Source organism: Anarrhichthys ocellatus, unplaced genomic scaffold (assembly GCF_004355925.1).
Source record: "Anarrhichthys ocellatus isolate YVR2014 unplaced genomic scaffold, GSC_Weel_1.0 scaffold34, whole genome shotgun sequence".
NCBI classification, from domain to species: Eukaryota; Metazoa; Chordata; class Actinopteri; order Perciformes; family Anarhichadidae; genus Anarrhichthys; species Anarrhichthys ocellatus.
This window is the reverse complement of record NW_022280064.1, coordinates 1,958,629-1,985,250: the sequence shown is the minus strand read 5'-3', so window position 1 is coordinate 1,985,250 and position 26,622 is coordinate 1,958,629. Positions and strand designations below refer to the sequence as shown.

At 43.8% G+C, this 26,622-nt stretch overlaps 1 protein-coding gene across 5 annotated transcripts; it reads right to left on the bottom strand.

Annotated features, from left to right (window-relative positions):
* mgab (MAX dimerization protein MGA b) lies at positions 1–26,622 on the bottom strand. 5 transcript variants are annotated; one of them, XM_031866246.1, is made up of 22 exons: positions 26,565–26,622; positions 13,279–14,726; positions 11,348–11,777; positions 11,087–11,183; positions 10,814–10,927; positions 10,602–10,727; positions 10,279–10,395; positions 9,737–10,160; positions 8,845–9,070; positions 7,645–7,882; positions 7,262–7,434; positions 6,926–7,142; positions 6,543–6,769; positions 6,172–6,414; positions 5,529–5,790; positions 4,377–5,017; positions 4,156–4,253; positions 4,004–4,049; positions 3,674–3,826; positions 2,815–2,926; positions 1,850–2,455; positions 1–1,752 (listed from the first exon to the last, which is right to left on the bottom strand). In XM_031866246.1, exons 1-22 carry the CDS (start codon positions 26,580–26,582, stop codon positions 809–811), a joined length of 6,960 nt encoding a protein of 2,319 aa, XP_031722106.1. In that variant the 5' UTR covers positions 26,583–26,622; the 3' UTR covers positions 1–808. The 5 variants fall into 5 exon arrangements, with proteins under 5 accessions (XP_031722106.1, XP_031722108.1, XP_031722107.1 ...); XM_031866248.1 differs by having other exon boundaries at positions 8,845–9,052; XM_031866247.1 differs by having other exon boundaries at positions 26,574–26,609.

The following is a 26,622-nucleotide window of genomic DNA, read 5'->3' as shown; positions in this document are numbered from 1 at the left end:
TTTATTGATTTTAAAGGCCACATTATTTTTCACATTTTCAATTGAACAGAAGTAACAACCAGTGTTTCAAAATCATCCACAAAGTAAATGTATATTGCGATTAAAAAAAAAAAAAAAAGAATACAATATTTACAGAAGGTTATTTTCATAGATACAATATATGGCTAATAGCTTTATTTCTTGATTGCTTCTGACACATCAGGTTTATGTGCATGTTACTGAGCTCACTCCCCAGAACACAGACCAATACTATACACACACTACAGCAACGAGATCATGGGTGCTTTCTACCAACAAACATAAAGTGCTACTACATATGATTTCCACTGAGTTAATAACGGAAAACTTTCAAAAAGGGATACAGGCATCAAACTAGCTCTCGGTAAGAAACGACATAGGTTAACATGAGTTAATGAAGCAGTATTGGAACTGTAACCTGTAGTGATATTTCTATTTGCATAGGAAAGATCAGTAACAAAGGACTTCAACAAAAATCATGATTTGAATAAATCTCTATTTGCCATTTCTGGCGAAAAGTGAACAATTAAGTAGGTGACAAATGTATCTTAGAAAACATATCAAAGCTGAATGTGGGAGTTTATTATCATCGTTCATACATTCAGCAGGTCAATTAATGCTTTCTCTTATAGTCTTTATACCCAAAAACTCCTCTCTCTAGTATGAAAAAAGGTCCACTGAGTTTTGTGCCAACACGTACAGAAAGGAGCAGCTCTGAGACGAACGGAGGTCTGACTACTGTGTGTGTGTGTGTGTGTGTGCGTTCTGCAGCTACAGGAAGATATGATGACTATTCAGACTCAGATTCGGCCTCAGATTCAAGCTCTGGTTCCAGTTCCTTTTCTACATCTATCCAGGAGCGCTTCTTTGCACTGGGGAAGTCCTTTCCTAAAGCGCCTCGGGTTAGTGGCCGAGATGCGTTGACATTTCTAAGCGACGGGGTCTTTGCGGGACCTTCCTTGGGTTTGGAATCGGGGCTTTTAGAACTGCGAGAAAGTCGGACGGGGCTGTCCTCCGTGGAGTTGGATGGAATACTTCCTGCTTGCGCAACCGGAGGACTCCACAGCGGTGCAGTCTTCTTCTTCGGGGGCCTTCCTTTGCCTCGTTTCACTGGCACGGGGCTGTCACCGGCCGTTCCTGGGGAGCCCCCAGCTCGTGTCTTGGTCACCTTCGAAGTCAGTTTTTCGTTTTGTCTCTCTTCGACCAGAAGAGAGGTTTCCCTTTTACTGCTGTCTTTTACCCCCGTATGTTTTGTACTCGTACCAACAGGGGTGACGGGGGGCTTTCGGGGCCTGCCTCTGCAGCGGCTGACTACAGGGGGTCTGGGAGCAGGCTTGGCAGAAGCAGGAACGTGTTTCACACGATTAAAACTCAAGCAGGCAGTTGACGGAGTTTTGTTCAAACCCACCGCTGTGCCCCCCTCCTCGCCGCTCTTCGCAGCTTGCAGAGCCACCGAAGGCATGAGGATTGATTTGTTAAGGAGGGCAAGCTCAGCCACGGGGGTCGCTACACCTGAACGCTTTGGGTTGGACTGTGACGCTGGTACAGTTTTCTCTTTCTCCAAAATATGATTGCTTCCTACATCTACAAGGCGGTCAAGTTCAGAACTGCCCATGTCTCCTTTCACCAATGATTCCACATCAAAAGGTTTCTTATTAGCTGGAGAGCTAACTTCATCCTCCTGTCCTGTCTGCCTGGGTTCCATAACCGTGAGTGTATAGAAGCCATGACCAACTGTGAGAAGAGGGGGAAAATACACACGTAAGAAAATATAATTACACATAAATAAAGATCATTTGACTCACGGCCAGAGCGGGATGTCTTAACTTACGTGGTTTCAGAGATGAGGGAAGTATGATTCTGCCGTTTTTGGCCCGAATCAGAGGAAGAGAAAAGGACGGCGCGGGTTTAACGGGCGGCGTGCTGGAAGTGGGTGTTGTGGATGAAGACGAGGCTCCGTCCTGGGCGGCAGTGACCAGAGGTGTAGCCGCGGCAGAGCACTCCGGTTGGGGGATGGGCACACTGACCTGTGCCGGGGCGCCGGGTTTCTCCTGTTGCTCCTCGGACTTCTTCTGATGTTGACCGCCTTGTGGTGGGGGCGCAGGGACCTCGACCCGGGCTGCAGAGGACGCTGATGGGGGCTTGGGTGGCTGTGTACTGGACTGGGTAAGAGCCCTTTTTAGGTTGGACTGAAGCAGGGACATCAGCTGCTTTTGGGCTGCATTCGTGGTTGGTTTAGCCTGAGATGGAGCCCTGAAGAAGTCCGGCATTAACAGGGGTCTGGGCGGCAGCTGAGATGGAGGAGCAGTGGACTGTAGGAGAGCGGCTCTGGACTGGAGCAGATTGGAGAAGAAAGGCTTCCATTGAGTCTTTTCTTTCACTTTCTGCCTCTCGCAGATCTCCTTCAGCTTGTTTTTAATCAGCATGTTCGACTTTCCTTAAAAAAATAAAAAGGGAATCTCATAAGACACAAGTCACCAAAAAAAAAAAAAAAAAGGTTCAGGCCGGGTCAGCCTTACTGCTATCACATATTCTGGACATCCAGACATGAGCAATGGAAATTGCTGTTATTCACAGAAACAACTGTGTTGTGCTTCTCATTCGTGATCATCAGATAAAGACTTTGCAGTAGATATCTAACCACCATCATGTCAAGTACAAGATGTTTCACACGAGTACCTTTTGTTCTGGATAACGAGCTTCAACTAATTCTCTACGACAGATTTCCATTTGAATAGTTGATGAATCAGCACGAAGCGAGACTCAAGAACAACAGAAACAACAAACTGTGCATACCAGACAAAAGGGAAAGCTCCTTCACATAGAGGGACTGCATCCGAGTCAGCCTCCTCTTCTTCTCCTCCAGACACCTGGACGTCGCAACCAGCTTTTGGATTTCGTCCAGGGCCTGCAAACACGACACAACAGAGAAGACACGAGTGAAGACCGGGAGCCGGAGCTCTTTTGTTAAACTTGTATCGTTCTAAATTATTTATCTGTCGGCAGCCTCACACACATCTCATGCATACATGGATTTGGACCTTCTTTGTTGTGAACAGTTACTCTTCATTCTTTTTTGATGCTAATTGGTGGAACAATACGTTGTATAGAAAGAATTACAACACTTGATGTGGACATTAGAGGGCACTCAATTACTCCGTCAATCACAGTTCATGCGAGTAGATTTGTTAAAACAGTGTGTTTTTTTGGGAGTAGGGTTAAAGTGAGATTAGTCAAGTATGCATGTAGAGCATGTGTAGAAGTGGTAAATCAAACCTGTCTCAAACAAGTTCAAATGTTTACTGCTGATTTGTTTTGCAAACGTTAATGTCAACTTAAACTAATGAACTTGGGGTAGCAGAAATTACATTTTCTGGCAATGTTCACTACAGTCATAATTATTTAAAAAGGCCCTGAAAGGGTTCTTCATGAACTCATAATGTTCTGCCAAAGTTCAAACTGTTTTGGTTATTTCACACGATCGATTTCTGTGTTTTTTGTTTCACCTGAGCTCTTCTCACTGGTGTGAATTAGAACAAAGTGACCTCGTCTATTTTTGTGAACCAATCGTGTTTGGATACTTGTAGGAATACACCATTAAAGAGGAAACAGTTTTTCCTTGTAATTTCTGGCCCGTCATAGCTGTGGTACTGACCATTGAGAGGACGTGGAGCCGGGGGGCCCGGGCGTCTTTCGTCAGGACAGCCTGGAGTTTGTCAAAGAGGGTCCGCTGTTCACAGCGTCTTTGCCTTTCTAGCACCGTGTGGTTCTTCCGCCTCCTATTATCCTTACAATCCTCTGTTTTATCCTGGAATAGAGACGATATTAAATGCAAATAATAGCGACACTACTCTCTCTTACACTTTATATTCACAAGCACAAAGGCAGATGCTATTAGCACCATGTGTCAGAATATAAACGATAGATGCTGCAGGTGTACATGCACGTATATTTATCCTAAACCGAATATCTGTCTGTGTTGTACCTGGACGTTGAGTTCCTTTGTTGATCCCAAACCGTCGCTGGAATCTCTGAGCGGAGAGAAGAATCAAACAACACTTTGGAGGGACAGAATTCATGCATTGGCAAAAAATACGCACAGGACCACACATGGTGTATTTCGTTGACATGTATTACCCAGGCTCCTTTAGTGCCGTGGGGACAACTTCTTTCATTTGAGCGATGGCCACTCCTTGTCTTACTTCTTCTACGGTCTCGATGTCCACCACCTCATCCTGAAAAAACATGCCGTTTTAAAATCTGACACAATAACTACAACAGTCACAGGAGTAGATATGCAGATTTGTTTTGCATTGTCATTTTAGAACAAGAAACAAAAGACATTTCTTAATCCTCACATTTACATCTTCGTCAACCTCTCCACAGTAGTCTGAGGAGTCGGAGTCGGAGTCGGAGCTCAAGTCCTCTGAAGCGATGTCCGGATTTGATTCCACCTGCCTGCTGTTGGTTTCATCATTCTCTTGTGATGGTATCTTCACATCACACAGCAGCTCAGGGGAGGGTCCAGGCTGCACTGATGTGCTGCTGGGTAGGTCCTTAGCTGCAGCACAAGTCTTCAATCCAAGGCACTTTGCATCTGAATCAGCTGCCGAGTGGCCAAAATTAACCACGGCATCTTTTTGTGGCTGGGCTTTATCCACAGCAGGCATGTTTGTAGTGTTCACAGCTTCTGAGGCGGCTCCATCGGCTCCATGCTTTGGGAGCTCAATGAGGGTGAAGCCCCCGGGCAGGGTAATGCCTGGCAAATTCTGGTCTCTGGTGCCCTGGTTAGCCGGAGGGCAGATCCTGAATGAGTAGGTGCCGCTCTGTCCTAAGAAGCTGGGGGTTTTCAGAGCCGGGGATACGGTGAGAGAGACGGGCGAGGACGTGGAGCTGTTCTGGAAGGGCCTGACCGAGCTGCGTATGCCCGAGGCAAAAGGGTCGACGGTGGAGTCGTCGATGGATCCCTTCATCCAAACGTCTGGCAGGAATATCTGAACTGCAGAAACAAAACAACGCAGGGTGGTGAGACAAAGAGGCAACAATCCTACTTCAACATACCGGCTTGATTTTGATATATTTAGACATTTAAAGTAGTTTAATCCTAAGCATGTTTCCGTTAATTAATTAATATGACATTAGGGGTATTAGCACTGTTTGACCTGATGTTGATACAGCTCAGTCTTTGTGTTTATACCAGTAACTACTGAAAGAGAGCAAGATTAGGGCTTCTGAGCGCAACATAGACACAAGTTTGTGAGTATCGTCTTCCCTCCTCCTCACTGTTACGGTCCTGGTATTATTTATCCGTTAGAATCTAGATTTCTGAGCACACGTATTTAGGTGGTGGTGGTTTGATTTGCTTGGATGGTTTCAATGTTCAGCAGTAGCTGTAGGTATGTCTGTGTTGGAGGGTTCTCGAGTTGATTGCTTCACAAAAGGAGGGGAGAGTAATCAGTTTCAAGCTACGGTGTTAGTGCCGGAGTGCAGGAACAGAGAGACGAGTTTACCCGGGGGCTGTGTCGGTGGCTTCAGATCAGCGGTTTTCCTTGCAGTTGGAACTGGAGGGACCACTGTGCCAGCAGCCTTTATGTGCGGAGCATCAGGAGTGGGGATTTTGTTAGTAGGGTCGGATTTCCGAGAGACTTTAAGAGAAATGCCGCCGGGAGGATGCAGTCGGCCTGTGATGAATGCTGCGAGGCGGTTGGCTGGATGTAGAGATCCCATGTTCCCCAGCAACAGCCTGGCCTGATTGTAGGATTTACCATTTACCTGCAAAGCAAGAAATACAATGACAGTACTAGTTGACAAAGACATCAGCATTTCCCCCCTAAAGACTATGAGTGCAAGTCATGTATTACAAGGTAAACCATATATACTTTATATCGTGGCCAAACCCGTCAAGCGCTGCCATGGGGCCCCAAAAATACTTTTTAACATCGACATACATTGGAAAAGAGAAGACTGTATCTCAGTGGATGGATTTGTTTTTGGGTGAATCAACTTCCCGTTCATGAATGAGCCCGAGAGGCTGGACAGAGGGATGGGAGGCGGGGTTAAAGGATGCTTGCACTTTTTGGCGGCAGGCAAAACCATAGAAATATACCCAGCCCCAATAGTGTTATAAATAAATGGTATTCCCTTCAGACTGACCTGTATTAGTCCATAAGCTTGGCAGCCAACGGGTTTGGTCCTGGCCTTCAGTCTGCCAGCAGGTAACACTCCACTCAGAAATGGTGTGACTCCAAACCGCACATCTGACTCTCCATTTGGGCAATCGTCCTCTTCTGCATCCATGTCCCCGTCGAAGCTTTTATCGGGCTGCTTTTCCTCATCGCTGTCATCGAATTCATCTTCCTCAGTGTCACTGGCTTTTGACGGTTTACTGATACGTAACTAGAAGAAGGGGAGGTCGAGCAGGACAAACACTACATAAGAGCTTATAATATTGAGAGGCTGGTCCAATAAGGCAATTTGAATGACTCGTTACTGCCACAGAGATGCATTGCTCCTCAGAGACTCACCCTGTAGGTGACAAAGGAGCCGCTGGGCTTCTTCATGAAGATCTTGGCGACCGGGTGGATGCGGTACGGTCCTACCCAGAAGCGTCGAGACAGTCTATTCTGATTCATGCGCTGACATAAAGCTTCCAGGACCATTTTGCGGTCCTTTACCCACTTACACGCCGACTGGATCTCGATTTGCTTTTTCGCTTCTTTTTCACCGGCTGCGATTCCCTCAGAGACCCTTCCTGCCGGGCAACATAATCAACGTGGTTGTGTTTACCAACAAATAGCAGAATATCTTCAATATCACACTGTCACAGGGTAGGAAACCAAAAACAAACACAAAAGAACGAGGATTTAAGGATTTCAGTACACTTATTACATAATCTTTGTTTCTGTACCTGCTTTTGTAACCAGTCGAGCACTGTGGGGCTTTTTGGGCAGGTCATCAGTGGTCGTTTTCTGTTGTTTTGCTGTTGTGATTAGTGCAGAAACATCAAGGATCTTGGGCTCAATGCTGAGTTCAGGGGGAGGCTTGCTGTTGAACTCCCTTACGCGCGCACACGTCATCATGCTCTCCAAGTATTTATACACCGGATCCTTATCCTCTTCTCGAATCTGCAATGATTTTCATTTTGGTTGTAAATAACAAAAAGGGAAAAAACAGTGTAATGCATGAATCAAATACTTTTAGTTCCAAAGTGTCATCAATAAGATTTAATAATAATGTATTTTACCGGTTGTGTTAGTCGAGCTCCACTGGTGCGTTTCTTTCCAGGAGCCAGACACGGTGGAACAGTTTTGGGGATGAAGAGTGGTTCAGGATCCACTTCGTGAGTGCTGCGGTTCCACAGTCTATTAGCATGAGAGCCCGGGCGAGGCTGGACCATATGTTCCATATTAGTCATAGCTGGGGAGGGATAAAAGCATCTCATTGACACTTCTGAGTTACAGAGGGTTGGCAACCAAACTGAGCGGGAAACAAAAGCTACATAAATCTCCTCAAAATGTACGAGAGTTCAGTGATAAAAACAGATATGTAGGTATTAAGTCTATTCATCCTGAAACCACAATCGTAGAGCCACAAAGAACAGAGGGTATCAGAATAACTTGATCTTACAGTAAACAGGTTGGATCAGCTCTTCTTTCTCCCCCGCGCTCAACTGCTTGATGATCTTGCGTTTGAAGCAGGCGCAGCCGAACATGCATTCAGGCCGCCGGCAGTGGAAGGGAGCTCTGTTCAGATGCTGGAGACTCGAACACACGCAGCCCAGCGTGCAGAACTCCTGACCGCATTCAGGTCCCGTCGGTTTATACGTTGGATACTTGGTTACTTTCCAGACCTGACTGGGCAGCATCTGATCAAAAAGGAAGAGGAGAGACATCAAAACTATTTCAAATGTGTGTATGACGTGTCGATTTGTGTGTATGTTGTGAGCATTGTTGTCCTCTTACTTAAGCCACGCTCAGAGTACAGGAGTTTTAAATCCTAACCACTTTTAAAATGTGGTTGCTTCACACACACACACACACACACACACACACACACACACACACACACACATTCTTCTCTCTAATCTCAAACATACACACACTACAAGATTTGAAAATAATGGCACATCACACATTAGAGGATATTATCAAGATTATCGTGCCAGAGGGAGCAACGCACCACCTCCCGAGATCTCACGAGGAAGCAGATGTAAATGAAACAGAGACTGACGCTGTGCTACAACTTGCTGTAGTAATCCTCTGCAGTGAGAAAAACAAACAGAAAGCAGAAGGCTGAACGAGTCTGGATGAGAAAAAGAGACGCGGTCAACACAGGTGGTCTATTCTGCAGCGAGAACTGAAGGTGAGATTCTAACTGGCAGTTTTAATATCTGTCAACAGAAGTGTGTTAGCCAACATTAGCCTCAAGGGTAAGAACATTTACACGTTGCTTGGAAACAATGTCAGCTGCCCCAGCTCGTCTCTCTCGTTGGTTATTATGGCCCCGCTCGGATGTATTGACGATATCATCCAGATTTTAAGTGTTTGAAATTATCTGGGCGGCACGAAGCCCCCTGGAAGAGCGCAGGGCTTTGAAGCTAATTTGACATGGTGGCCATACGGTGGAATTAAAAGTACGAGTCTGTCAAGTCCCGGACCAGAATCCCCCTCCGCGGTGAATCGGGGTTAAATCGGCCCAAAACTCCTGTTGTCGGAGCTCCGTTTCACCAATTTACATGACATTTAAAGCAAGTCAGCCTCATCGTTAATATCAAATGACACAGTAAACGGACCCTTCGAGAGAACACTTGTTCAGTATGTTGCACACCTGTTTAGTCAGCAAACCAGCCAGAGCCACCGACAGTCGTTCTGTAGTGAGATGAGTCCTGCTCAGACCCTGGTTCACGGCTCCGTGCTCCATCTGCATCAGTCTGCGCTGGAACTTAGTGAGGCCTGAAGGTCTGTGTGTCATCGCCGGGCTCTGCCCAAAGCTCACCGCGGGCCTCTGGCCGAGTCCTGGCAGGTACGCGGATAATCTGAAGAGGCAGGACGATCTGATTAAAATACTATAGCAGGATTAAAAGGAGCAGTCAAACAGAAAGAAGCCCTCTAAAAGCTTAATTTTAACAATATGTATTTTGCAACATTCACACTTATAAGTACATATAAAAAAAAAAACATATGCTCATGGGTCACCACTGTCCTAGAATTTAAGACATCTGAAAGTGAGGAAATTAATAACCAGTAAAACTAGCATTTGTGCTACAAGTGGAAACTAATGGTAGAAAACGAATTGTGTAAAATGTACGTCTCTAGCTATTTCATATTCATGTCATCAGATAAACATTTCAACAACACTGTGGCTGACTCCGTCATGATATTACTTTTTAAAGGACTCATGGGTTCACTGGAAAAGAAAACTTAAATATTAGACGATATAATAGATCAGTTGACTGAAAGAAAATAAATAGTTTGGGGCAAAAATAACAAACATTTTGATGGTACGAGCTTCTCAAAAGTGAAGATTTCTTTCTTTCTTTATCATCAACTTTTTGGATTAACTGTTGGTTGGACAAAAAAGCAATGTGAAGACGTCTCCGTAGTCTTCAAAATGTCACTTCAGGACACTATGATGGACTAATTTCTGATGTTTTATACACCAAAGGAGAAACTAATCAATAGGTTATTCCCTGGAAGTGAAATTACAAACACACGTGTACCTCTGTGCTGCTGGCCGAGTGTGTGAAGACCCAGGCGGCTGCGAGGACGCAGGCGGGTGTGTGGACCGGACTCCAGCCTGAACAGGGGTCTTGGGGCTGGCCAGAGGAAGAGCCGGCGACGCCAGGGCAGAGTACAGGAGGGGTTTGTGGGACAGCGGGCAGGGTCTGTTGGCCCCCAGGGGGAATTTGGAAGCAGCTTTTCGATGCTTGAGTACGCTGTCCAGGGTCTTTACGTAGCTGGAGCTTTTGACAGGCAGCCGATAGGCCACAGAGTCCTCACAGTTTGTGGAGAAGGCCGCGGCTCGCTCACTGATGTACTGAGCTTCGCTCTCCAAGTACTCGTCCAACATGTTGCTGCAGAACGCAGAAAGGTTCTTCTGTGATCCTTTAGGAGAGGACGGACGAAGACCCTTTAATCCATCCACTAAAGGAAGGAGGAATCAGACACGAGTACATGCGGTTGGTTTCAGTACAGTCAATCACTTGGTAATTAGTCCCGTTGCATGATAAAAGAGACACTGTAGCTACAACAAGAAGCTTACCGTCACAGTTAGAAGGAGACGTTTCTTTGTTTCTTATGAACTTGTTTCTCCATCCCTTTATTTTTGTCATATCACTTGTCTTTCCTGTCCGTGACATGAAGGACGTGAACTCTTTATCTGTGAAGGAATCAGCACAACAATAGTCAATGTTTAAGTGTTTATGGTTTAAGCGCTGCAGCAGAACACGAGTTTCTCAATTTCTTCTTCCAACACACATTTACACAAATCTACATAAATTTGTTATCAATGACGTCGACAACTCGCCCCGGCCGAACGTACCTTCGATAAACATTCTCAAACTGTCAAAGATCAGTCCAACTTACCAGCAGGAGACAGAGCCCCGGCCTTGCTTTCTTCTGGCAGGTTTGGGGGAGGAAGTGGCAGATGAACCCTGAGATACTGCAGGTCGATGGACTTCATCGGGTCCAAGGAGCTCAACTTCATGCCCACTAGAAAACAAAAAGTATCAACACTTTATCACTTTGGCTAGTCTACGTAACCGCTGGGATGTTTATGTGTGTCTGTATGAACTCACCCTCCTGCAGCACAGGATGGATGACTTGTCTGTGTTTGAGAACCTGGAGGTCCTGCAGCAGGGTGGCCTCCAAGCGGGCAATCTTCTCCTCATCAGTCTCTGGAATCATGTCCGCTGTGATGTTTTCAGAGGGTCATGCACATGACATTTGATTCAGTGTTAGTCAAATGAGGTGACAAGAGGTTAATGCACGAGTTTCATAACATAGGTATAACATCCACAGTATAACAGCTCAGATGTGAGCCACATGAAAGAGGTCTTTGCATTGCTTACCTTTTTCCTTCCACTGCACCGGTGTCAATGGGGATATTGGGGATGCTGCTGGTGTGCTATTGGCTGGCTTGTCCCCGACGTGAACCTCAAGAGCTTCCTGTCACATTTAAAGACAATAAAAGCTTTAAAACACCCTGAAACTTGTACTACCACGCACCCAGAATCACTCTGGTATTCAACGACAAGCCCACATCATCAGATAAGTGCAGAGCAACCTTTGCAGTCATTTGAGGCGTTCCACTAAATTTTCTACGGTTTTACCTTCGAGGTAAACGACACAAACAGCAGGCCCTCTACATCATCCAGCTCTGGTTGCATAGCGACAGTCAATGATGGGCTGTGGAATACCGTGGGGGGGGCAGCAGCAGCTGCAGCTTTCCAGTCTCTTCCCCGCGAATTGGACCAATGTCTGTTGATCCTCTTCCTCCTCTTGTGGTACCCGGGTGACGATCCCGGGGTCGGTGTGGAGGTAGCGGGAGCGATGGCTACGGCAGCCTGAGGTTCTTCTTTGGGCTCGACAAGCGGACGGTGATTTTGGACAAGCACGAGCTCACCGAGGGCTTGCTTGCCTCTTAGACAGTGGACGTACGGGTCGTCCTTGGTGGAGGAGGTAGTAGACATGATGGGCTTCAGGACCAGTCGGGTCCTTTGCTCATTTGAGAGAGAAGCAGAGACGGCGGGAGTCTTTGTGCTGTAAGACAGTGAAAAAGGATGTTTCTGATGATCTCATTAGGTGATTCCAGCAGTTTAACTGATGTAAGACCACCCGTTTCCCCAGCGTATGTCTGTGTACGCGTTGTTGCGTAACATGTTTAGAGTCTAACATGCCCCAAATCCTAAACCTGTCATGGGTAACAAAGGTTGGAAGAAAGACACAATGTCAGGCTTAGTGATTGATGACTTTCAGCCATCGGTGACAGACGATCGGCCAAACCGGATCTCTGTAACGCGATCCAATACAACAGCCCCGCAATAAACGCTGACTTTGAAACTCCATAATTTTAGTTGTGAGTTCAAAACACTTTTGAGGTGTTGTTCTTGTTAAGCAAAAGTCATGTTTTCAGATTGCCCTGAAACACTGCGCTGGACTTCATCGTGTGTAAAGATGTTAGTTATTCTATCCATCCACTGTAAATATGGTGGTTTCTTAAAGTGACCCGACAGAATTTATCCTCAACATGCTACATAGCTGCACAATTGGGTTTAGGTTACTTTGAAGACTTTGTTTGTATACCACAGTTATAACAAGAGGATTGCTTTTAGTATATATTTTGGTGTACATCTTTGTGGCTGCATTTCCCCTCATGTTTCTTTTTAAAAAGCCTCATGTACAGGTGAGGTAAAACAAACACTAAACACAGTGCATCTGGTCCGTGTGTATAAATGTTTGTTAATATTCTGCGGCTAGCGGGGATGTCAAATAAACTGAACTAAAACAGCCAGTCTGACAACATCCTGTTAACAAACATTAAAATACAAAACTTTGCAAGAAAAAAAGCATCGTGAATGAATTATTTTTGGTTGTGAAAGCTTTTCCAAAAGTTGCACATAGTCAAATACCAAATGTAGATACACTTCATGGCCACTTTATTAGGTACACCTAAAGAAATCGAATGCAATCCAGTGCAACAGCTCTGTCAAATATTCTGCATTTATTAAGTTTATAATGGACAGTTTTCTTTAAAACTTCAACTATATCTTTATTACAGTTGTTGTACTGCATTATATTGAAATGGGTTCCTCTGTAAAAGGGTAAAACATTAGAAACACTTCGAGAGGATGACTGGCATGAAGCTATTAACTGTTTTAACACCGGCTTTATCTGCAAACTCCACAGATTTCATCTTCTATTCAGAGAAAACAAGATAGATAATAGCTCCATCACCTCTCTGGTTAAAATGTCACAGAGAGTAAAAAGGAATTATATTCATCTTCTGTCGATGAAAAGACAGATCACGTCAAGGAGCTTAGCCGTTTTATATAAATAAATTAAAAAAAAGCTCCTTGGATTGTTCTGCTGGGTCTCCCTCTAAAGACGTGTCACTTCCTGGATAAAGAGTCTGTAAATGTTACCACGAGAGAGGACGACCTCTGTGATTAAACGGTAATAACCCGTCATTTGTGAATATTAAGAAGTGTACATCAATGTGTTGCATACAGAACAAATAAATAAAAACTAGATATAGACTCACCTCAGATCCACAACCTCCTCCTCCTCCTCCTTCTTCTCGTTGGGTTCAGCAGGTGTTGAAACAGGAGGCCGAGTGTCCGTCAGCAGCACAGGTGGAGCCTCAGTAGCGACCCGGATCAGCCGGGTGTTGTTCCCGTCCTCCCGGAAGCCTTTCGCGAACGGATTGTGATTAATTTTCAGCTGGGTGATCCGAAAGTTCTGATAAGTCGTCACGGCCATGAACTCTGTTTGCGGAAAAGTGAAAGTCATGCTCTCTGGTCCCACAACCACCGGCTGGGCTGGCGTGGCTATGTCCCCGTCCGGGACGGGTATCACATGTAGCCGAGGAATGTATCGATGCATGGAGTTTAGGATTATATGACCGTCGAGGTCTTGAGGATGATTGGTCAGTTTGAGTTTGTAGAACGACACCAAGGTGCCCATCCACTCCGAGCCCAGGCCGGGTGAGTAATGGTGGGAAAACGCCCGGATCAGACCCTGGCCCTGGTGCTCCGCTGGTCCGGTGATCTCCCATTTGGTTGAGCTCCAGCGGTACCTGTACGGGTCCGATGGAACAATGGAGAGGACCAAACTGTACTGCCGGTTTGGATCCAGACCAGACAGGCGATATCGGCAGTACGGGAACATGCGGCGCCCCGGTTTCGTGAGAATCATCTCCGTTCCACAGCCGTAGAACTGCTTCCACACGCTGTTGTTCTCCAGAGTGACACTCACACCTTTGAAGATCAGCACCGCGGGAAAGTTATTCACCACGCCCGGTTTGCCATATGTGGTAGATGGCAACACAGGGGACGATGGCGGTGGTGGTTCTGATATGCTGACGAGGCTCAACCCCGTGTCTGTTAGGGAGTCTGACGCCGATGCTATACGTGAGGTAGCTGGGCTCGTTTCAACGGGCGGTGTTGCGGCCGGCTTGGCAGGGCTAGCTTCAGCGGGCGAAGAGAGAGCCGAGCTGCAGTCGTTACTTGCCACGGAGACGGCTTTCGTCTCAATTGTTGTCTCGATCGGGAAAGGATCGGGTCTCGTGGTGGTCGGAATGGGCGGTGTTGCGGCCGGCTTGGCTGGGCTAGCTTCAGCGGGCGAAGAAAGAGCCGAGCTGCAGTCGTTACTTGCCACGGAGACGGCTTTCGTCTCAATCGTTGTCTCGCTCGGGAAAGGATCGGGTCTCGTGGTGGTTGGAATGGGCGGTGTTGCGGCTGGCTTGGCTGGGCTAGCTTCAGCTTCAGCGGACGAAGAGAGAGCCGAGCTGCAGTCGTTACTTGCCACGGAGACGGCTTTCGAGGTGGTCGGCTCGAGAGTAGTCAAGGACGGGACGGTCGTGGGAGGAGCTGGGGAGGGGATGTTAGTGGAGCTCCCCTCCTCATCCTCCAACGCATGGGGGTCCTCCATCGATGTGGGCTCAGAGTCGGTGTCCGGCATCACCAACGGCTGTCCCGCTTCATTTGATACCTGACAGAAAACGGTATGATTACAACAATGTTAACGAAACAGCACAGCAGTTAATTAAACATAAGGGATGAAATCAGACAGAAGATAAAAATGGCGGCCAAATAAAACCCAGGCAAAAGCAATTACAGCAAATACCAAGCAAGAACTGTAAACAATTTAGCAGCCAATACATCCAAAAATGTGCAGTTCTACTTTAAAAAAAAGGGTGTAAACAACCGTAGTAGTGTTATTTACTTCGTCCTTAAGAACTGACATTTAAAATAAATATATACATTTGATCATTTTTCAGATTCAGCGTTGTACCACAGTGCTCCCTGTGCCGGCTGCCGGCAAACATGCTCTAAATGTACAGTCAAAACCAAATATTATTCAAAATGTAAACGTTGCTGGTTGTGTGAATGTGTTGTAATATATAGAGCACAACAGACCACATGTCAAGATGTCTCATTGCGTCAAACCAGAGCAACTTAAATAAATCAGCTCCTAATGGATGAAAAATTATGATTTATTTACAGCCACGGGCCATTTCATACGTGGTTCTTCTAAGAGCTAGTGGTACCAAATGACACAAAGGGAGTTTGAGTATTATTATTTTTAAAGTTTAATATATAATTTCTCTACTGAGAGAAGTGGACTTTGTCTCCGCGAGGTGTGACCGACCAATAGCCTGCCTGGTCTCGCACGGCTGAGGACATGCATGGCTGAAATGCTCGGACAGGCCCGTATGTTTTTTAAGTATCGATAACACCGTCAGAACGGGACGTTTTGTTTCTACCTGCACGTGCATAAATGGTGAAATCAACCTCCGTCGACGACAGAGCACGAGCTAGTAACGTAAACAGTTCCCCTGACGCCCTGCCCTCTCTGGGTCAATTTAATAATCACACCAGCACACAGATGCTGTGCACTAAAAAGGTGTTTACCGGTCGAACGAGGGCGTTAAATCGGTTGCTACCGGCGTGTTTACCGCTCAAACTCCCAACTGTTCTCCCGTGTAACTATTTTGCATCATTAAACATGAAAAAAGAAGAAGAATAAGAAGAAGCGCAGACACACACAAGGCCGCCCGCTCCTCCACTCACCAAGTTGGAAAAGTTGCAGGTTTCACTAACGCCTCACCTTTCCGTCGTCGAGGTTATAGAAAGCCTCGTGGCCCGCGACGTCACGTCAACGTTTACGGTAAAAAAAACTCCACAACTGTTGCGCGTCGTCGTCGTCGCCGTTTAAACGGGGGCCTCGAGTGAATCCCTCGAACGTGAACACAAACTGGCAAATGGAGGCCGAGAGCCACGCCAAGTGTGCTCGCATCGACCGACCGACCCCGTGCATGCACGCAAGTGAAGCCAAAGCGCATGCACAATATATCCCCCCCCCCCCCCCTCTCTCTCTCTCTCTCTCTCTCTTTCTCTTTCAATGGCGCGTGATTCCCGGGCCGCCAGCGCGAGGAGGAAAGCGGGAGTCCACCATCCCGGAGATCTTTTTTTTTTTTCTCGCTTTGCTCCCACCTCGAGCTCAGTCCGCGCGCAGGACAACTCTCAGCAAGTTTGCGCGAAAAACGTTTCGTTTTTAAAAATAATTCCTGATATGAACGGACTTTTATCTTCCTTTCCTTTTGTATTGCCTTCACTTCTTATCTTATTCTCACCCTCTCATACAAATACACACTCTCCTCTCTGTCCCTCTCGCGCTCTCACACACACACACACACACACACACACACACACACACACACACACATCCGTGCTCTCGAGCGGTGACGTCACACGTTCACCATAGCGGTTGAGCTCCAGCAGCCAATGCGCAGGCTCCCCTCCCGAGGACTTTACCGGACAGTTCTGTCATCATGGTGCTGGTGGGTCTGAGACTTTGACCCCAAAACACCGCTGACTCTTAAAAAAAATTAAAAGTATTATGCAGTAGTTAATGCCCCCCTCGCGACAATTAATTAAAAAATGTACCCGCATATTCTAAATCAATAAGTTCAGGTTTACCTTTTCCAAAAAATGAAGCCGCAAAACAACGTTAACTGGCTTATTTTCTTCTGATAAGATGGCGGCTAAATGCGAAATATGATAAATACTTTACTCAAACAAGCCAATCTATAGCAAATAATACGCTTTAATTTAAATGTGTAGTGTTAAGGACAGCTGGACAGCAACTGAATGTCCCCTTTATGGGTTTGTAATATATCTATTACCGGAAGTACATCATCCACCCAAAATAATGTCTAAACTTGTGAGATATTCCACATATTTGCCACCAAAAGCTCCTGCAGGCGACACTGGACTGGACACTGACAAGTCATATTATGACTGAGAAATAACAAAAATGGTGTCGAAATGTAAGTAACAAACGAAATGGAAGGAAGGTGGCTCAGTTCAGGGGGGTTGGGCTCCAATGGCTCGATGTTAAGTAAACATGTTTAAAGAAATAAAACATGGAATAAATATGGCGAGTGTGCATAACAGCTGTTGTGCATGAGTGCAAACATGGGTTTAACAGCTGATTAAGTGAAATATCATCTGCGCTGTTTGTGTTTTCATGTGTGAAATAAAACACAACAAACAACACCACATCTCTAAAAATATTATAATCCATTATAGGGTTATAGTTCGTCCCACACAAATGGAAAAGCTGAATTATGTCAACATCAGGAGTGATGTTTAAAACAACAGGGCGGAGTCTAACCAGGAGTACTAGGAAGTGGGGGGGGGAAAGCCCACGTGAACCTACCGATCTTTTGTGTTCCACGTGGGGATCTTGTGGCGACATGCTGCTGCCACGTTCCTGTTGTGGAGCAGCAGTTTATCCTAAAACCTGTGCAGTTATGTGGCTTTGATAAAGTATTTAAAATATATATGTATTTGATAGCCAGGAAAGGTTTTTACACGTGTCATATTAAGACAATAATCTGCAGGAGGCGAAACCTCCCATAAAAACTAAAATATTAAGAATTTACACCATAGTCATTTTTCTATTTTTTCCAGTAACAGGAAGTTGAAATGTTTTCAGAGGAACAGACAATTTATTTAAGAGTCTAACATAAAGGTATTTACTGTACAACTTCAACAGTATTAGACATTATGTGGAATATCTTAAATAATGAACTTCTTTTCTGGTAGAAAAATAAATAAATCAGGACGTTAGCCTAAAATGGTCCAGACATATAACAGCTAAGTCTAAATAACACTTATTTTTTATATTTTAATAGAACAACCCACATTATTACCATTGAACCACCACACGTTGACAGATTAAGTATTTTTAATATCTGCAGCAAATACACAGATCCCATGGGCTCTTTATATTTGCTGCATAATAAATCACACTTAACTAAAGATTTCTTGTAATATAACAACTCTTCAGTAAGTGTGACTTTGTTTTCTACTTCCATAACAAACAACAGAGTGTATAGACACCTAATTGTAATGTCACTAATGTAAAATCAGAGGTGGCAGCACAGACAAAGAGCAGAGCACAGACTTTGAATGGCCTTTGTGAGCTTCTGTCACAACTGTCAAACCAAATTTAAAAAATCCATGAACAGGCACAATATTTAGTCTATCATCGCCTCTTTAAGACTGGTGTTAATAAGGGACTGCTTTTGAGTTTAGGCTATGGACATGATACAAAAGTGATCTGTATTTTGTCAGGATTATATTTGAAAACCCAAATTAAGATGACAAGACAGGAAGGAAAATGATGACCAATTCCTCAGAAGCTTTCCTCAGACACTTGCACCTCATGGTGTTATTGAGTATCTTCTGTGGTTCATCATGTAATTTGAGGCTGTAAAGTTAATGTTAAAGTTTGCTGAGATACAGATTTAACATCAATCTCCGATCTCCTACATCTAAATACATCTAACTAAACTGGTCACAGTAAAACCACGACTAATATGTGACACATCTTTTCAGCGATGTTACAAAAGCTTAAACTGAAGAGAAGAGAGAAAGGTGACAAGTTATTGTACTGCAGAAACTAATTATGTTGGTTTTTATATACAAATGCAGCTGTTATGTGAATAATTGCATTGAAATATAAGCAAAGCAGAGGCTTTGTTGGCTCTGTAACGCATGAGATTTGCTTGCCCTCCTCCAACTGCCGGGCTGTAAAACAGCATCTCCAGGAGCCAAAACATTTGGTTTTACAGCCTAAAGAATGACAGTTCTCCAATAGTTTTGTAATAAAAAAGGGCCTTTGCTATAAGGTTTTATTATATTAATATGTAAAACTTGTAAAATATGAAGCGAAGTAACTTTTAAAATTAGATTTAATCAAAGGTCTAAAATTGCACAAAGCTGTAGAAAGGTAATGAAATGTCTGAGCATGAAAGCATTTCTAAAAATAAATCTCTTCTCTCCCTGAACTAACTGAGCAACTTCAGTATCATAATATCATCCTCAGTTTACAACACGTAATTAAAAAATGGCATATCTTGGCAAGCAAAACGCTTACGTGATTTGTTTCAGCTTAATTATATTTTATCGCTAAAAACAATAAGAGCTCATCCCAATTTAAAAAAACACGTCCGGCCAGAAGGAAAGCTTTGAGTTACTTCTTCTTAAAGTTCTTGAGAGAGAACAGGTTAATCCCGATCCCGTACACATACGGACTGATGGACGTGTAGGAAAATGAGATCAGGAACTCCGCCTCAGCCCAAAAAGGAAAGTCAGTGGGGCTAACAGTCAGCTGGAGGATCAGATAGAGAGTCCAGTCCAGCTGGAACAACCCCATAGCTGCCAGCACAGCTACGGTGCTTCGATGGAGATTCGAACCTCTGCTCCTCCGGCCTCCTGGCGCCGGTGTCACCTTCGCCCTTTGGCCTAGCAGCACCGCGATGATGAGGCATCCGGTTACAGTGACGACGGCCAGAGGCAGCAGGTTGCACACCAGGAGGAAGAGGTATTTGTACACGCCGTTGAGTGCGGGGCAATAACTTTCACTACACTGGAAGAAGTCCGGCAGGCAGCCGCTGCTGTTTCTTGTGACGTTCCCCGCAGGGCCTTCGGTGTCAATGACGAAAACGGGGAGACTCAGCAGCGCAGCGAGCAGCACGCAGACCCCGCTCGCCATCCAGGCTGACCTGATGCTGTCCAGGTGGATCGAGAGGCTGGCCCTCTTGTTGACATCTCTCAGCTTCTGCTGGCGGAAGACGCTGATGAGGACGGTGAAGAGGATGCTGCCAATCTCACCAAACTTCGTCAGGAACTTGAGCGAGCGACACGACCAGGTGTCGACGCCGTCGGAGGAAGTCTGGAGGGTGACAACGTCAAAGACGGTCACGATGAGAATTTCCTCCAAGTTGGCTGAAGCCAGTCCCAGGAGAAACAAATCAAAGGATTTGACTCGAGTGAACTTGGTCTGAATGATGGCGAGGATGAGAAATACATTACCCATGAGTCCTATGCACAAAATGAAGACTCTCAAACCCAGGAGGTTGATGGAAAAACCATCCATCGTTGAACGTATAAGATCACACAAAACAAGTCTCGTATGTGTTCCTCTTGCCACAGAAGCAGACGGAGATATGACTTTCCAGCATGGAGAGAAGTTCTGTATCATCTTTGCCGCATCACTGACCAGACACCCTTGTTATCAAGTTCTCAAAGGTGGCAAGAACGTAGCTCTGTGATTGGCTGTGCTCATTATAGACGGGAGGCTGGAAACATTGAAGGCTGGGAGTCATTAAAGTTTTACCTCTGAGCTTTTCGAAGCTTCATCTTGAGACCAGCGTAGATTTAAAGCAGGGGTTTTTTTTCCACTGGCTGACATCACCAAGTGCAATTCCTGCAAGAGCTTATTTACATCCTTTGACACTCGTTCCTCGCCTCGTTTTTGTCATTTCATGGTTTAATTGGCATGCTATATTTTTGATTTACCACACACAACTGTGCCATACCCCCCAAAAAATCAACTAATGACGTCTTTTTTTAACATCTCTCCTACTTGAGTAGTGTTTCTCCACCCATTAATTATAGGTGTAAAACATTTTGAGGGGATAATGTCAAAGCCTTTGCTACCTCTTCAGGAAGGTATTGAGATACTGAGATCGTGATTCCATTGCTTGATTTGAAAAAGAGCAGTGATTTAAATAGTGTGACCTTAAATAAAATGATAATATCCACCTTGTATACTTAATGTACCAGTATCTATTTTGAAAGTTGGCATTGTTTTGCAGAAATCTTTGCAGCTGAGGCTACAAGTTGACAGTGTCAGTTGTGTCTCCAAACACAATGGTAGAAACTTCCTGTTTCAGAATAAGAGAGTAAAGAGGATGAGAGAAGGGCTGAGTCAGTTGCAATTAAAGTCACTTTGACAAACCAATATGATGAGGTTTGGATGAATATCTCTTTCCCTTAACCTTTGGTTGGGACTTTTAATTCAAATAATTCAAATATCATAAATAGTTTGTGTGTGTGTGTGTGCGTGTGTGTGTGTGTGGTGGACAAACAGAGGAACAGACATGATGGGACAGGGGCTTCTGGACCCTTGCTGTTCACCCAGGACCAGTTCATGTTCCAGCTTGTCTCTTTCCCTCTTTTAGTGCGTCGTCTAGTTAGCAGACTTTGTCTTCAATCAAGCCCTGCATCCTGACTCAGCCTAATTGTGAATCCCACTGTGTGTGTGTGTGTGTGTGTGTGTGTGTGTGTGGGGACATGTGTGTGTGTAATTAAGGATAAGCCCTACACTGGCAGTAAATGGGTAAACTAAGTGTTACGTAATGAGCCTGGACAGCTTAGTAAAGTCCTTTTCCACCATTCAATAATTATCAATCGAAGAGCTGATCGAACATTTTTCATTGTTTCATTCTATTTAAAGTGCAATATATTTAATTTATTGCTTGAAAGCTTGTGTTTTTTATATGCCATTCTTTTTTATTGTAACGCCGATCCAAACCACAAATCACTGTTGTTTCAGTCTAATACAGTGAGATTTAGTTGGAGATTTCCACATATCACATCTGTTGACTCTCATATTTTGTATGTAGACTCACTGGACTGTGTTTTGTGGAAAGGCCCAACTATAACCTCCATATTAGGTAGAACCGACATAGATTAGACTTAAACAAGTCTACAGCCACGCTAACGAATTGTACTTATACACAGCAGAGCTGTTAACGTCAAATGTTAACGTCAGTAACATACAAGTGACACAACTAACATACGAAATGACAATGCTAACAATGCTATAATATCCTTTTTAGACAGAACCGACACCGAAAAAAGAATGAGGGTTTAGCACATAAACAAACAGCTCCACTAACTGTTTGTACTTTTACACAGAAGTGCTTTAAGCCAAATGCTAACGTGAGTACGCTAACATATTTTCAATGACAATGGAAACAACACTATAATCTCCCTAATTAGAAAAGGCCAACTTTGACTTTTGCTAAAGTATATTTTTATATTTTAGGGGTTAGCATACAAACAAGTCTACAGCCATGCTAACAACCCAGATCCTGCAAGACAGAGAAGAACCAGGGACACCTAAAGGAGCGAAGGGATCATCACAAGATTTACATCTGCAGACTTTATCGCAAAGTTTGTAGTTGTTTTACTTTAACGTAAAGTTAAAGGGCCATTGGGATCCAAAGTTAGTAGCTAAAGTTAGCGGCTAAATTAGGCCTTTCCACGTTATGGCGTTGTGTGCTTGATACATTGGCAGTGCGTTTGGTTTCTGAGAGGATTGTTTTCTTTACAGTATTTTTTCTTTATTTTTTTCCTTTTTGACTTAAACAAAACTGCAGTAAACACATCGAGGGACCTGCTAGATATTAAAGCTGACTTGCCTCAGTTCCTCCCTGCTAAGCAAAAGTGCTGCATAGTCTGTGCATGTACGGACGGTTTCTCACCCCAATCATGGCCAGTGAACTACAGGATTGAGGGACTCGGTCCTGCAACTTCGGGACTGATAAGGAGCAGGAAGGAGCAGGAAGGAGCAGGATGTCACTGTAAGAGTTTTCACATTCGCAGTGCTCCCACACTTCATCAGTTTGTTGAACATGTGCTTCATCTAAATCTTTGCAGGGAGCTGAAAAGTATAATGCACCAACAACCTGACTACACTCTCCCAGATGTGCGAGCTGAGGCCACACCCTGGAAGAGGGAGGGACACATCTTGGATCTTGTCGACTGAGCAGAAGAATCCAAGTATCTCCCACAGGTCTTGTTTAGCTACAACACCACTCCGCATCAAATCACAGGTCAGTCCTCCTTTCTAGATCTTCTTCCAAGATTCTTTCAGACTGGCAAAGGTAAGACATGTTGATCTCTCTATGCTTTAACCGGTTCATGGTGGTCCTGTCCCCTCATCTATGTCAAATATTTGCAAGGAGTGTATTCCAGACAGTAAAGTTCCCGTCCAGGCCGCTTGTCTTGATGTGGTAAGATCCTTCTTATAAGACCTACCTGTCAGGATTTGTGCGCTTGTGATAGTATGAAATGAAATAACAATTGTCTTTGTTATGGTTTACCAGGATCACAGAACGAGCCGGTGTGGTGATTAATTATTTAAATATGGCCATTTAATGGCTATTTACCACCATTGTACCATTAAAATGGTACTAAATGAGCTGATATATTGAAAGTACAACTGTTTAAGTAGCTTAGTAATTGTCTATTTTAATTGGTGGGCTTGTTTAAGCTTGTATTTATGTATTACAATATCTTGCACTCTTGGGAGATACTTCTGTGTCCTTCACAACTTTCAGGAAGCATGGGGGCTCCCATGGAGTCCGCCATGTTGCAACGCCATGTTTCTGCAGCAGCCCAGAATGGACAAATTAAACACTGGCTCTAGCGAGCGCCCTTTGGGTTTTCTACATTAAATAAAGGAAGGGATGGCTACTGAAACTCAGGATTAAATGGGCCCCAGTGCTGAATAATTAAAGACCGGAGTATTGATGAGCCCCGAAGTTACTGGTGCTTTTGCACTTTTAAATGTTTTGTGTAATTTATTATCACGCTGCAGCGAGCTTCTCCTCAGCTTTCTGTGTCGGGCTGAGCTCCTCCAACTACACACACACTAATACACACAAGTAAACACACAGAACTAAGTCAGCATACAGACCAGAGGCAGAGAGGCTGCGGTGGAGACACTGGAGTGAACCAGGGGGAGTGAAGATTATTCACGTTGATGACAACTTTGCTCGTAACTGTTAAACATTCGCGAGTAAAAAGCCAATACTTTATCAATACATCTGTTCAACAAGCAGGAACATGTAAACGAAAGCAACCCCAAATTAAATCGACTCTGTCTGCATCCCTCATCCACCTCAGCTTTGTTTACACAAGCACAGCACGAAAGATGGAGGACAGAGGACAAGAGGATGATGTCTGTGTTCTTCATCATTTATTCTCATTTACTTCACTCGGGAATGGAATTGATATTTTAGATTTGTTTCCAGTGAGATATTAATGACTTTATATAGTGACTTTCCTGTTGTAAACATAACTGTTGCTGCTCTAGAAACGATATTTAGTTATATCTAACTTATAAATAACTTCTAATTCTGTTTTTTAAATTCTATATATGTTTTCAAAAGCAATTATTTAGTCATGAAAAAGGAGTATTGATGTGAGTAGCTCCTTGTAGTAATAAAATCCCAAAGACACCTATTCCTACCAGAGGGCCGCCGTAGTTCTCCGACTCGCTTGGAAAGGGAGGAGTGAACAGAGAGGATGTTGTTGCTTGCAATTTGCAAATGTACCACTAGATGCCACTAAATCTCACTCTGTTCCGTTAAACAAGGGAACTTCTCAAATATTGGAAAAATGTACTTTTAAAAAAACACAAAATTGATGTATCTAAATACATATGTCGTTGCTCTATATGAACATTGTAAATCCATTAATTTATCTTCTACTAATTAACAAAAATTGCAATTCTGTCTCTCGGTTTGTACCAATTTCTACCAATATCCACGCATGCAAATTGCCCGCCAAGTCAAAATCACGTGACAATCAAGATTTTTACTGTCTCTTTATATACAGTTCCGGAGTGAGAGGGTCACTTCTGTCATTCTTATTGGTTTATGGAGTTTGGTGAGATGATGCAATTCCAGCGTAGCTCCGCCCACCTTCAACCTCTAATCAGAACAAGTGAAAACACCTATGTGGATGTGCTCTTAAAGATTACAGTAAACAAAAAAAAATCAACCCCTTCTCAAATATTTGGAAGAAAGTCTGAACACACGTATTTAGAAATGACATTTGTAAACAAAATTCAGTCCTCAGTGATTGATTGAGTACTTGTAGTCTGTGTGGATTCACAGTTTTTATCACTTGTGAGATGAACATTAATGGCTCTAAAATAGATGACGAGCTCCACACTCTGGACTTTTAAATGTCATACTGTCTGGAAATTTTAGTTTTTTATATTTACGCAATCAAAGTACATGTGATGTCAAGAATTGCAACTATCCAAAAAATGAAATAGTCCTATTTCACTGATGATATTTTGACTTGTCACATTTAGAAAAGAAGAGGTGTAAATTATAAAATAATTTGCTGTGGCACTTCAATAAAAGAGAGCCCTCATTAAACATTATTAACAGCTTTTCCCACTACATGTCAAAATGTCTAACGTGAGTCTTAAATTAACATTTTTATTAAGTTCTTGTAGTACAGGTTGTTCAAAGTAGACACTTGGTCTTGGCCTATAAGGACTGACAACCTAACTTGATTATGATCTTCATAATTTAAAGTCAAACCTGAGAAACTGGGCACCTCAACTGCAAAGCTGACAACAATTTCATATAAATGTTAATATACTGCAGCAATCAAAATGAATCACTCTCCAATCACTGAGTTAAAGGTGCTTAATTCGATATTCAGAGCATGAATATTGCAGCAAACTATTTGCTGTGTAAGTGGAGTAATGTCTACCAGAGAATAAAGTCACTCTCCTTTTGTGTGTGTGTTATAACGGCATCCTGACCAACACCACCCATCCTCCGGCTCCCCTCAGGTAAACACTGTGAGCTCTGTTCAGCTCTTTTGCTGTAGTTTGCACTGTTGGCTGCCAGCTGCTGGCTCAGCTGTCACCATGTTGAGAGCAGTTGAGAGCCAATCAAAATGCGTCCAGTCTTGTCCATAGCACCTTTAAGCTGCTGTTTAAGAAATATATTGCTTGTGCAAGAGTTACATTTAATTTCCAGCTCACCAAATTAAAATGTGTTTGACACTTGAATTATTACAACACTTTCCTGCGGAGTTAATCAAGTGTGAAGGTGTGAATAGATTATAGAGGAGACTAAAAACTAAAATGCACGGTTGATTTTGGACATCCAACAAGGAGTGTACCATATGTCTTGTGGTTTCAGACTCTACTTTTTCACCACTCAAACGCTTTAATTCCACAGAGGCTAACTATTGAAGTGGGTTCAACTGCAACATCAGCAAGCATCTACACTAAAATGTCCTGGAGCAGGTCGCTGAATTTTCTTTGCTATATTTGTTTTCTTCACAACTTACAGAATGCTTGACTTGTATGGACGTTTCATTTCTTACTTTATTGTTGGTTGTTGGTACTTTTTGTATATATATTTATATAATATACTCATATTTTCCACTATTTGTGCACAGTATACACAACAGTTCTGTCTTTTCTTTACTTTTATCTGTCCAGCTTTGCCGTCCTTAAATGTTATTTATATTACTGTGTATGTGCATCAAAATCGAATTCCTTGTGTGTGCACGCATACTTGGCAAAATAAAGCTGATTTCTGATTCATGAATCTCTGGTTTATGCTTTGGGGATCATGCATGATTATATGGTAAATATACTAAATCGTGTTCAATTTCATTGGGAAATAAGAATTTGGGTTGTACCCACGCTTCCAACCTTCGGCATGGAGCCCTTGCAAGCAGGTCTTCCTGGTTTGAATATCCCA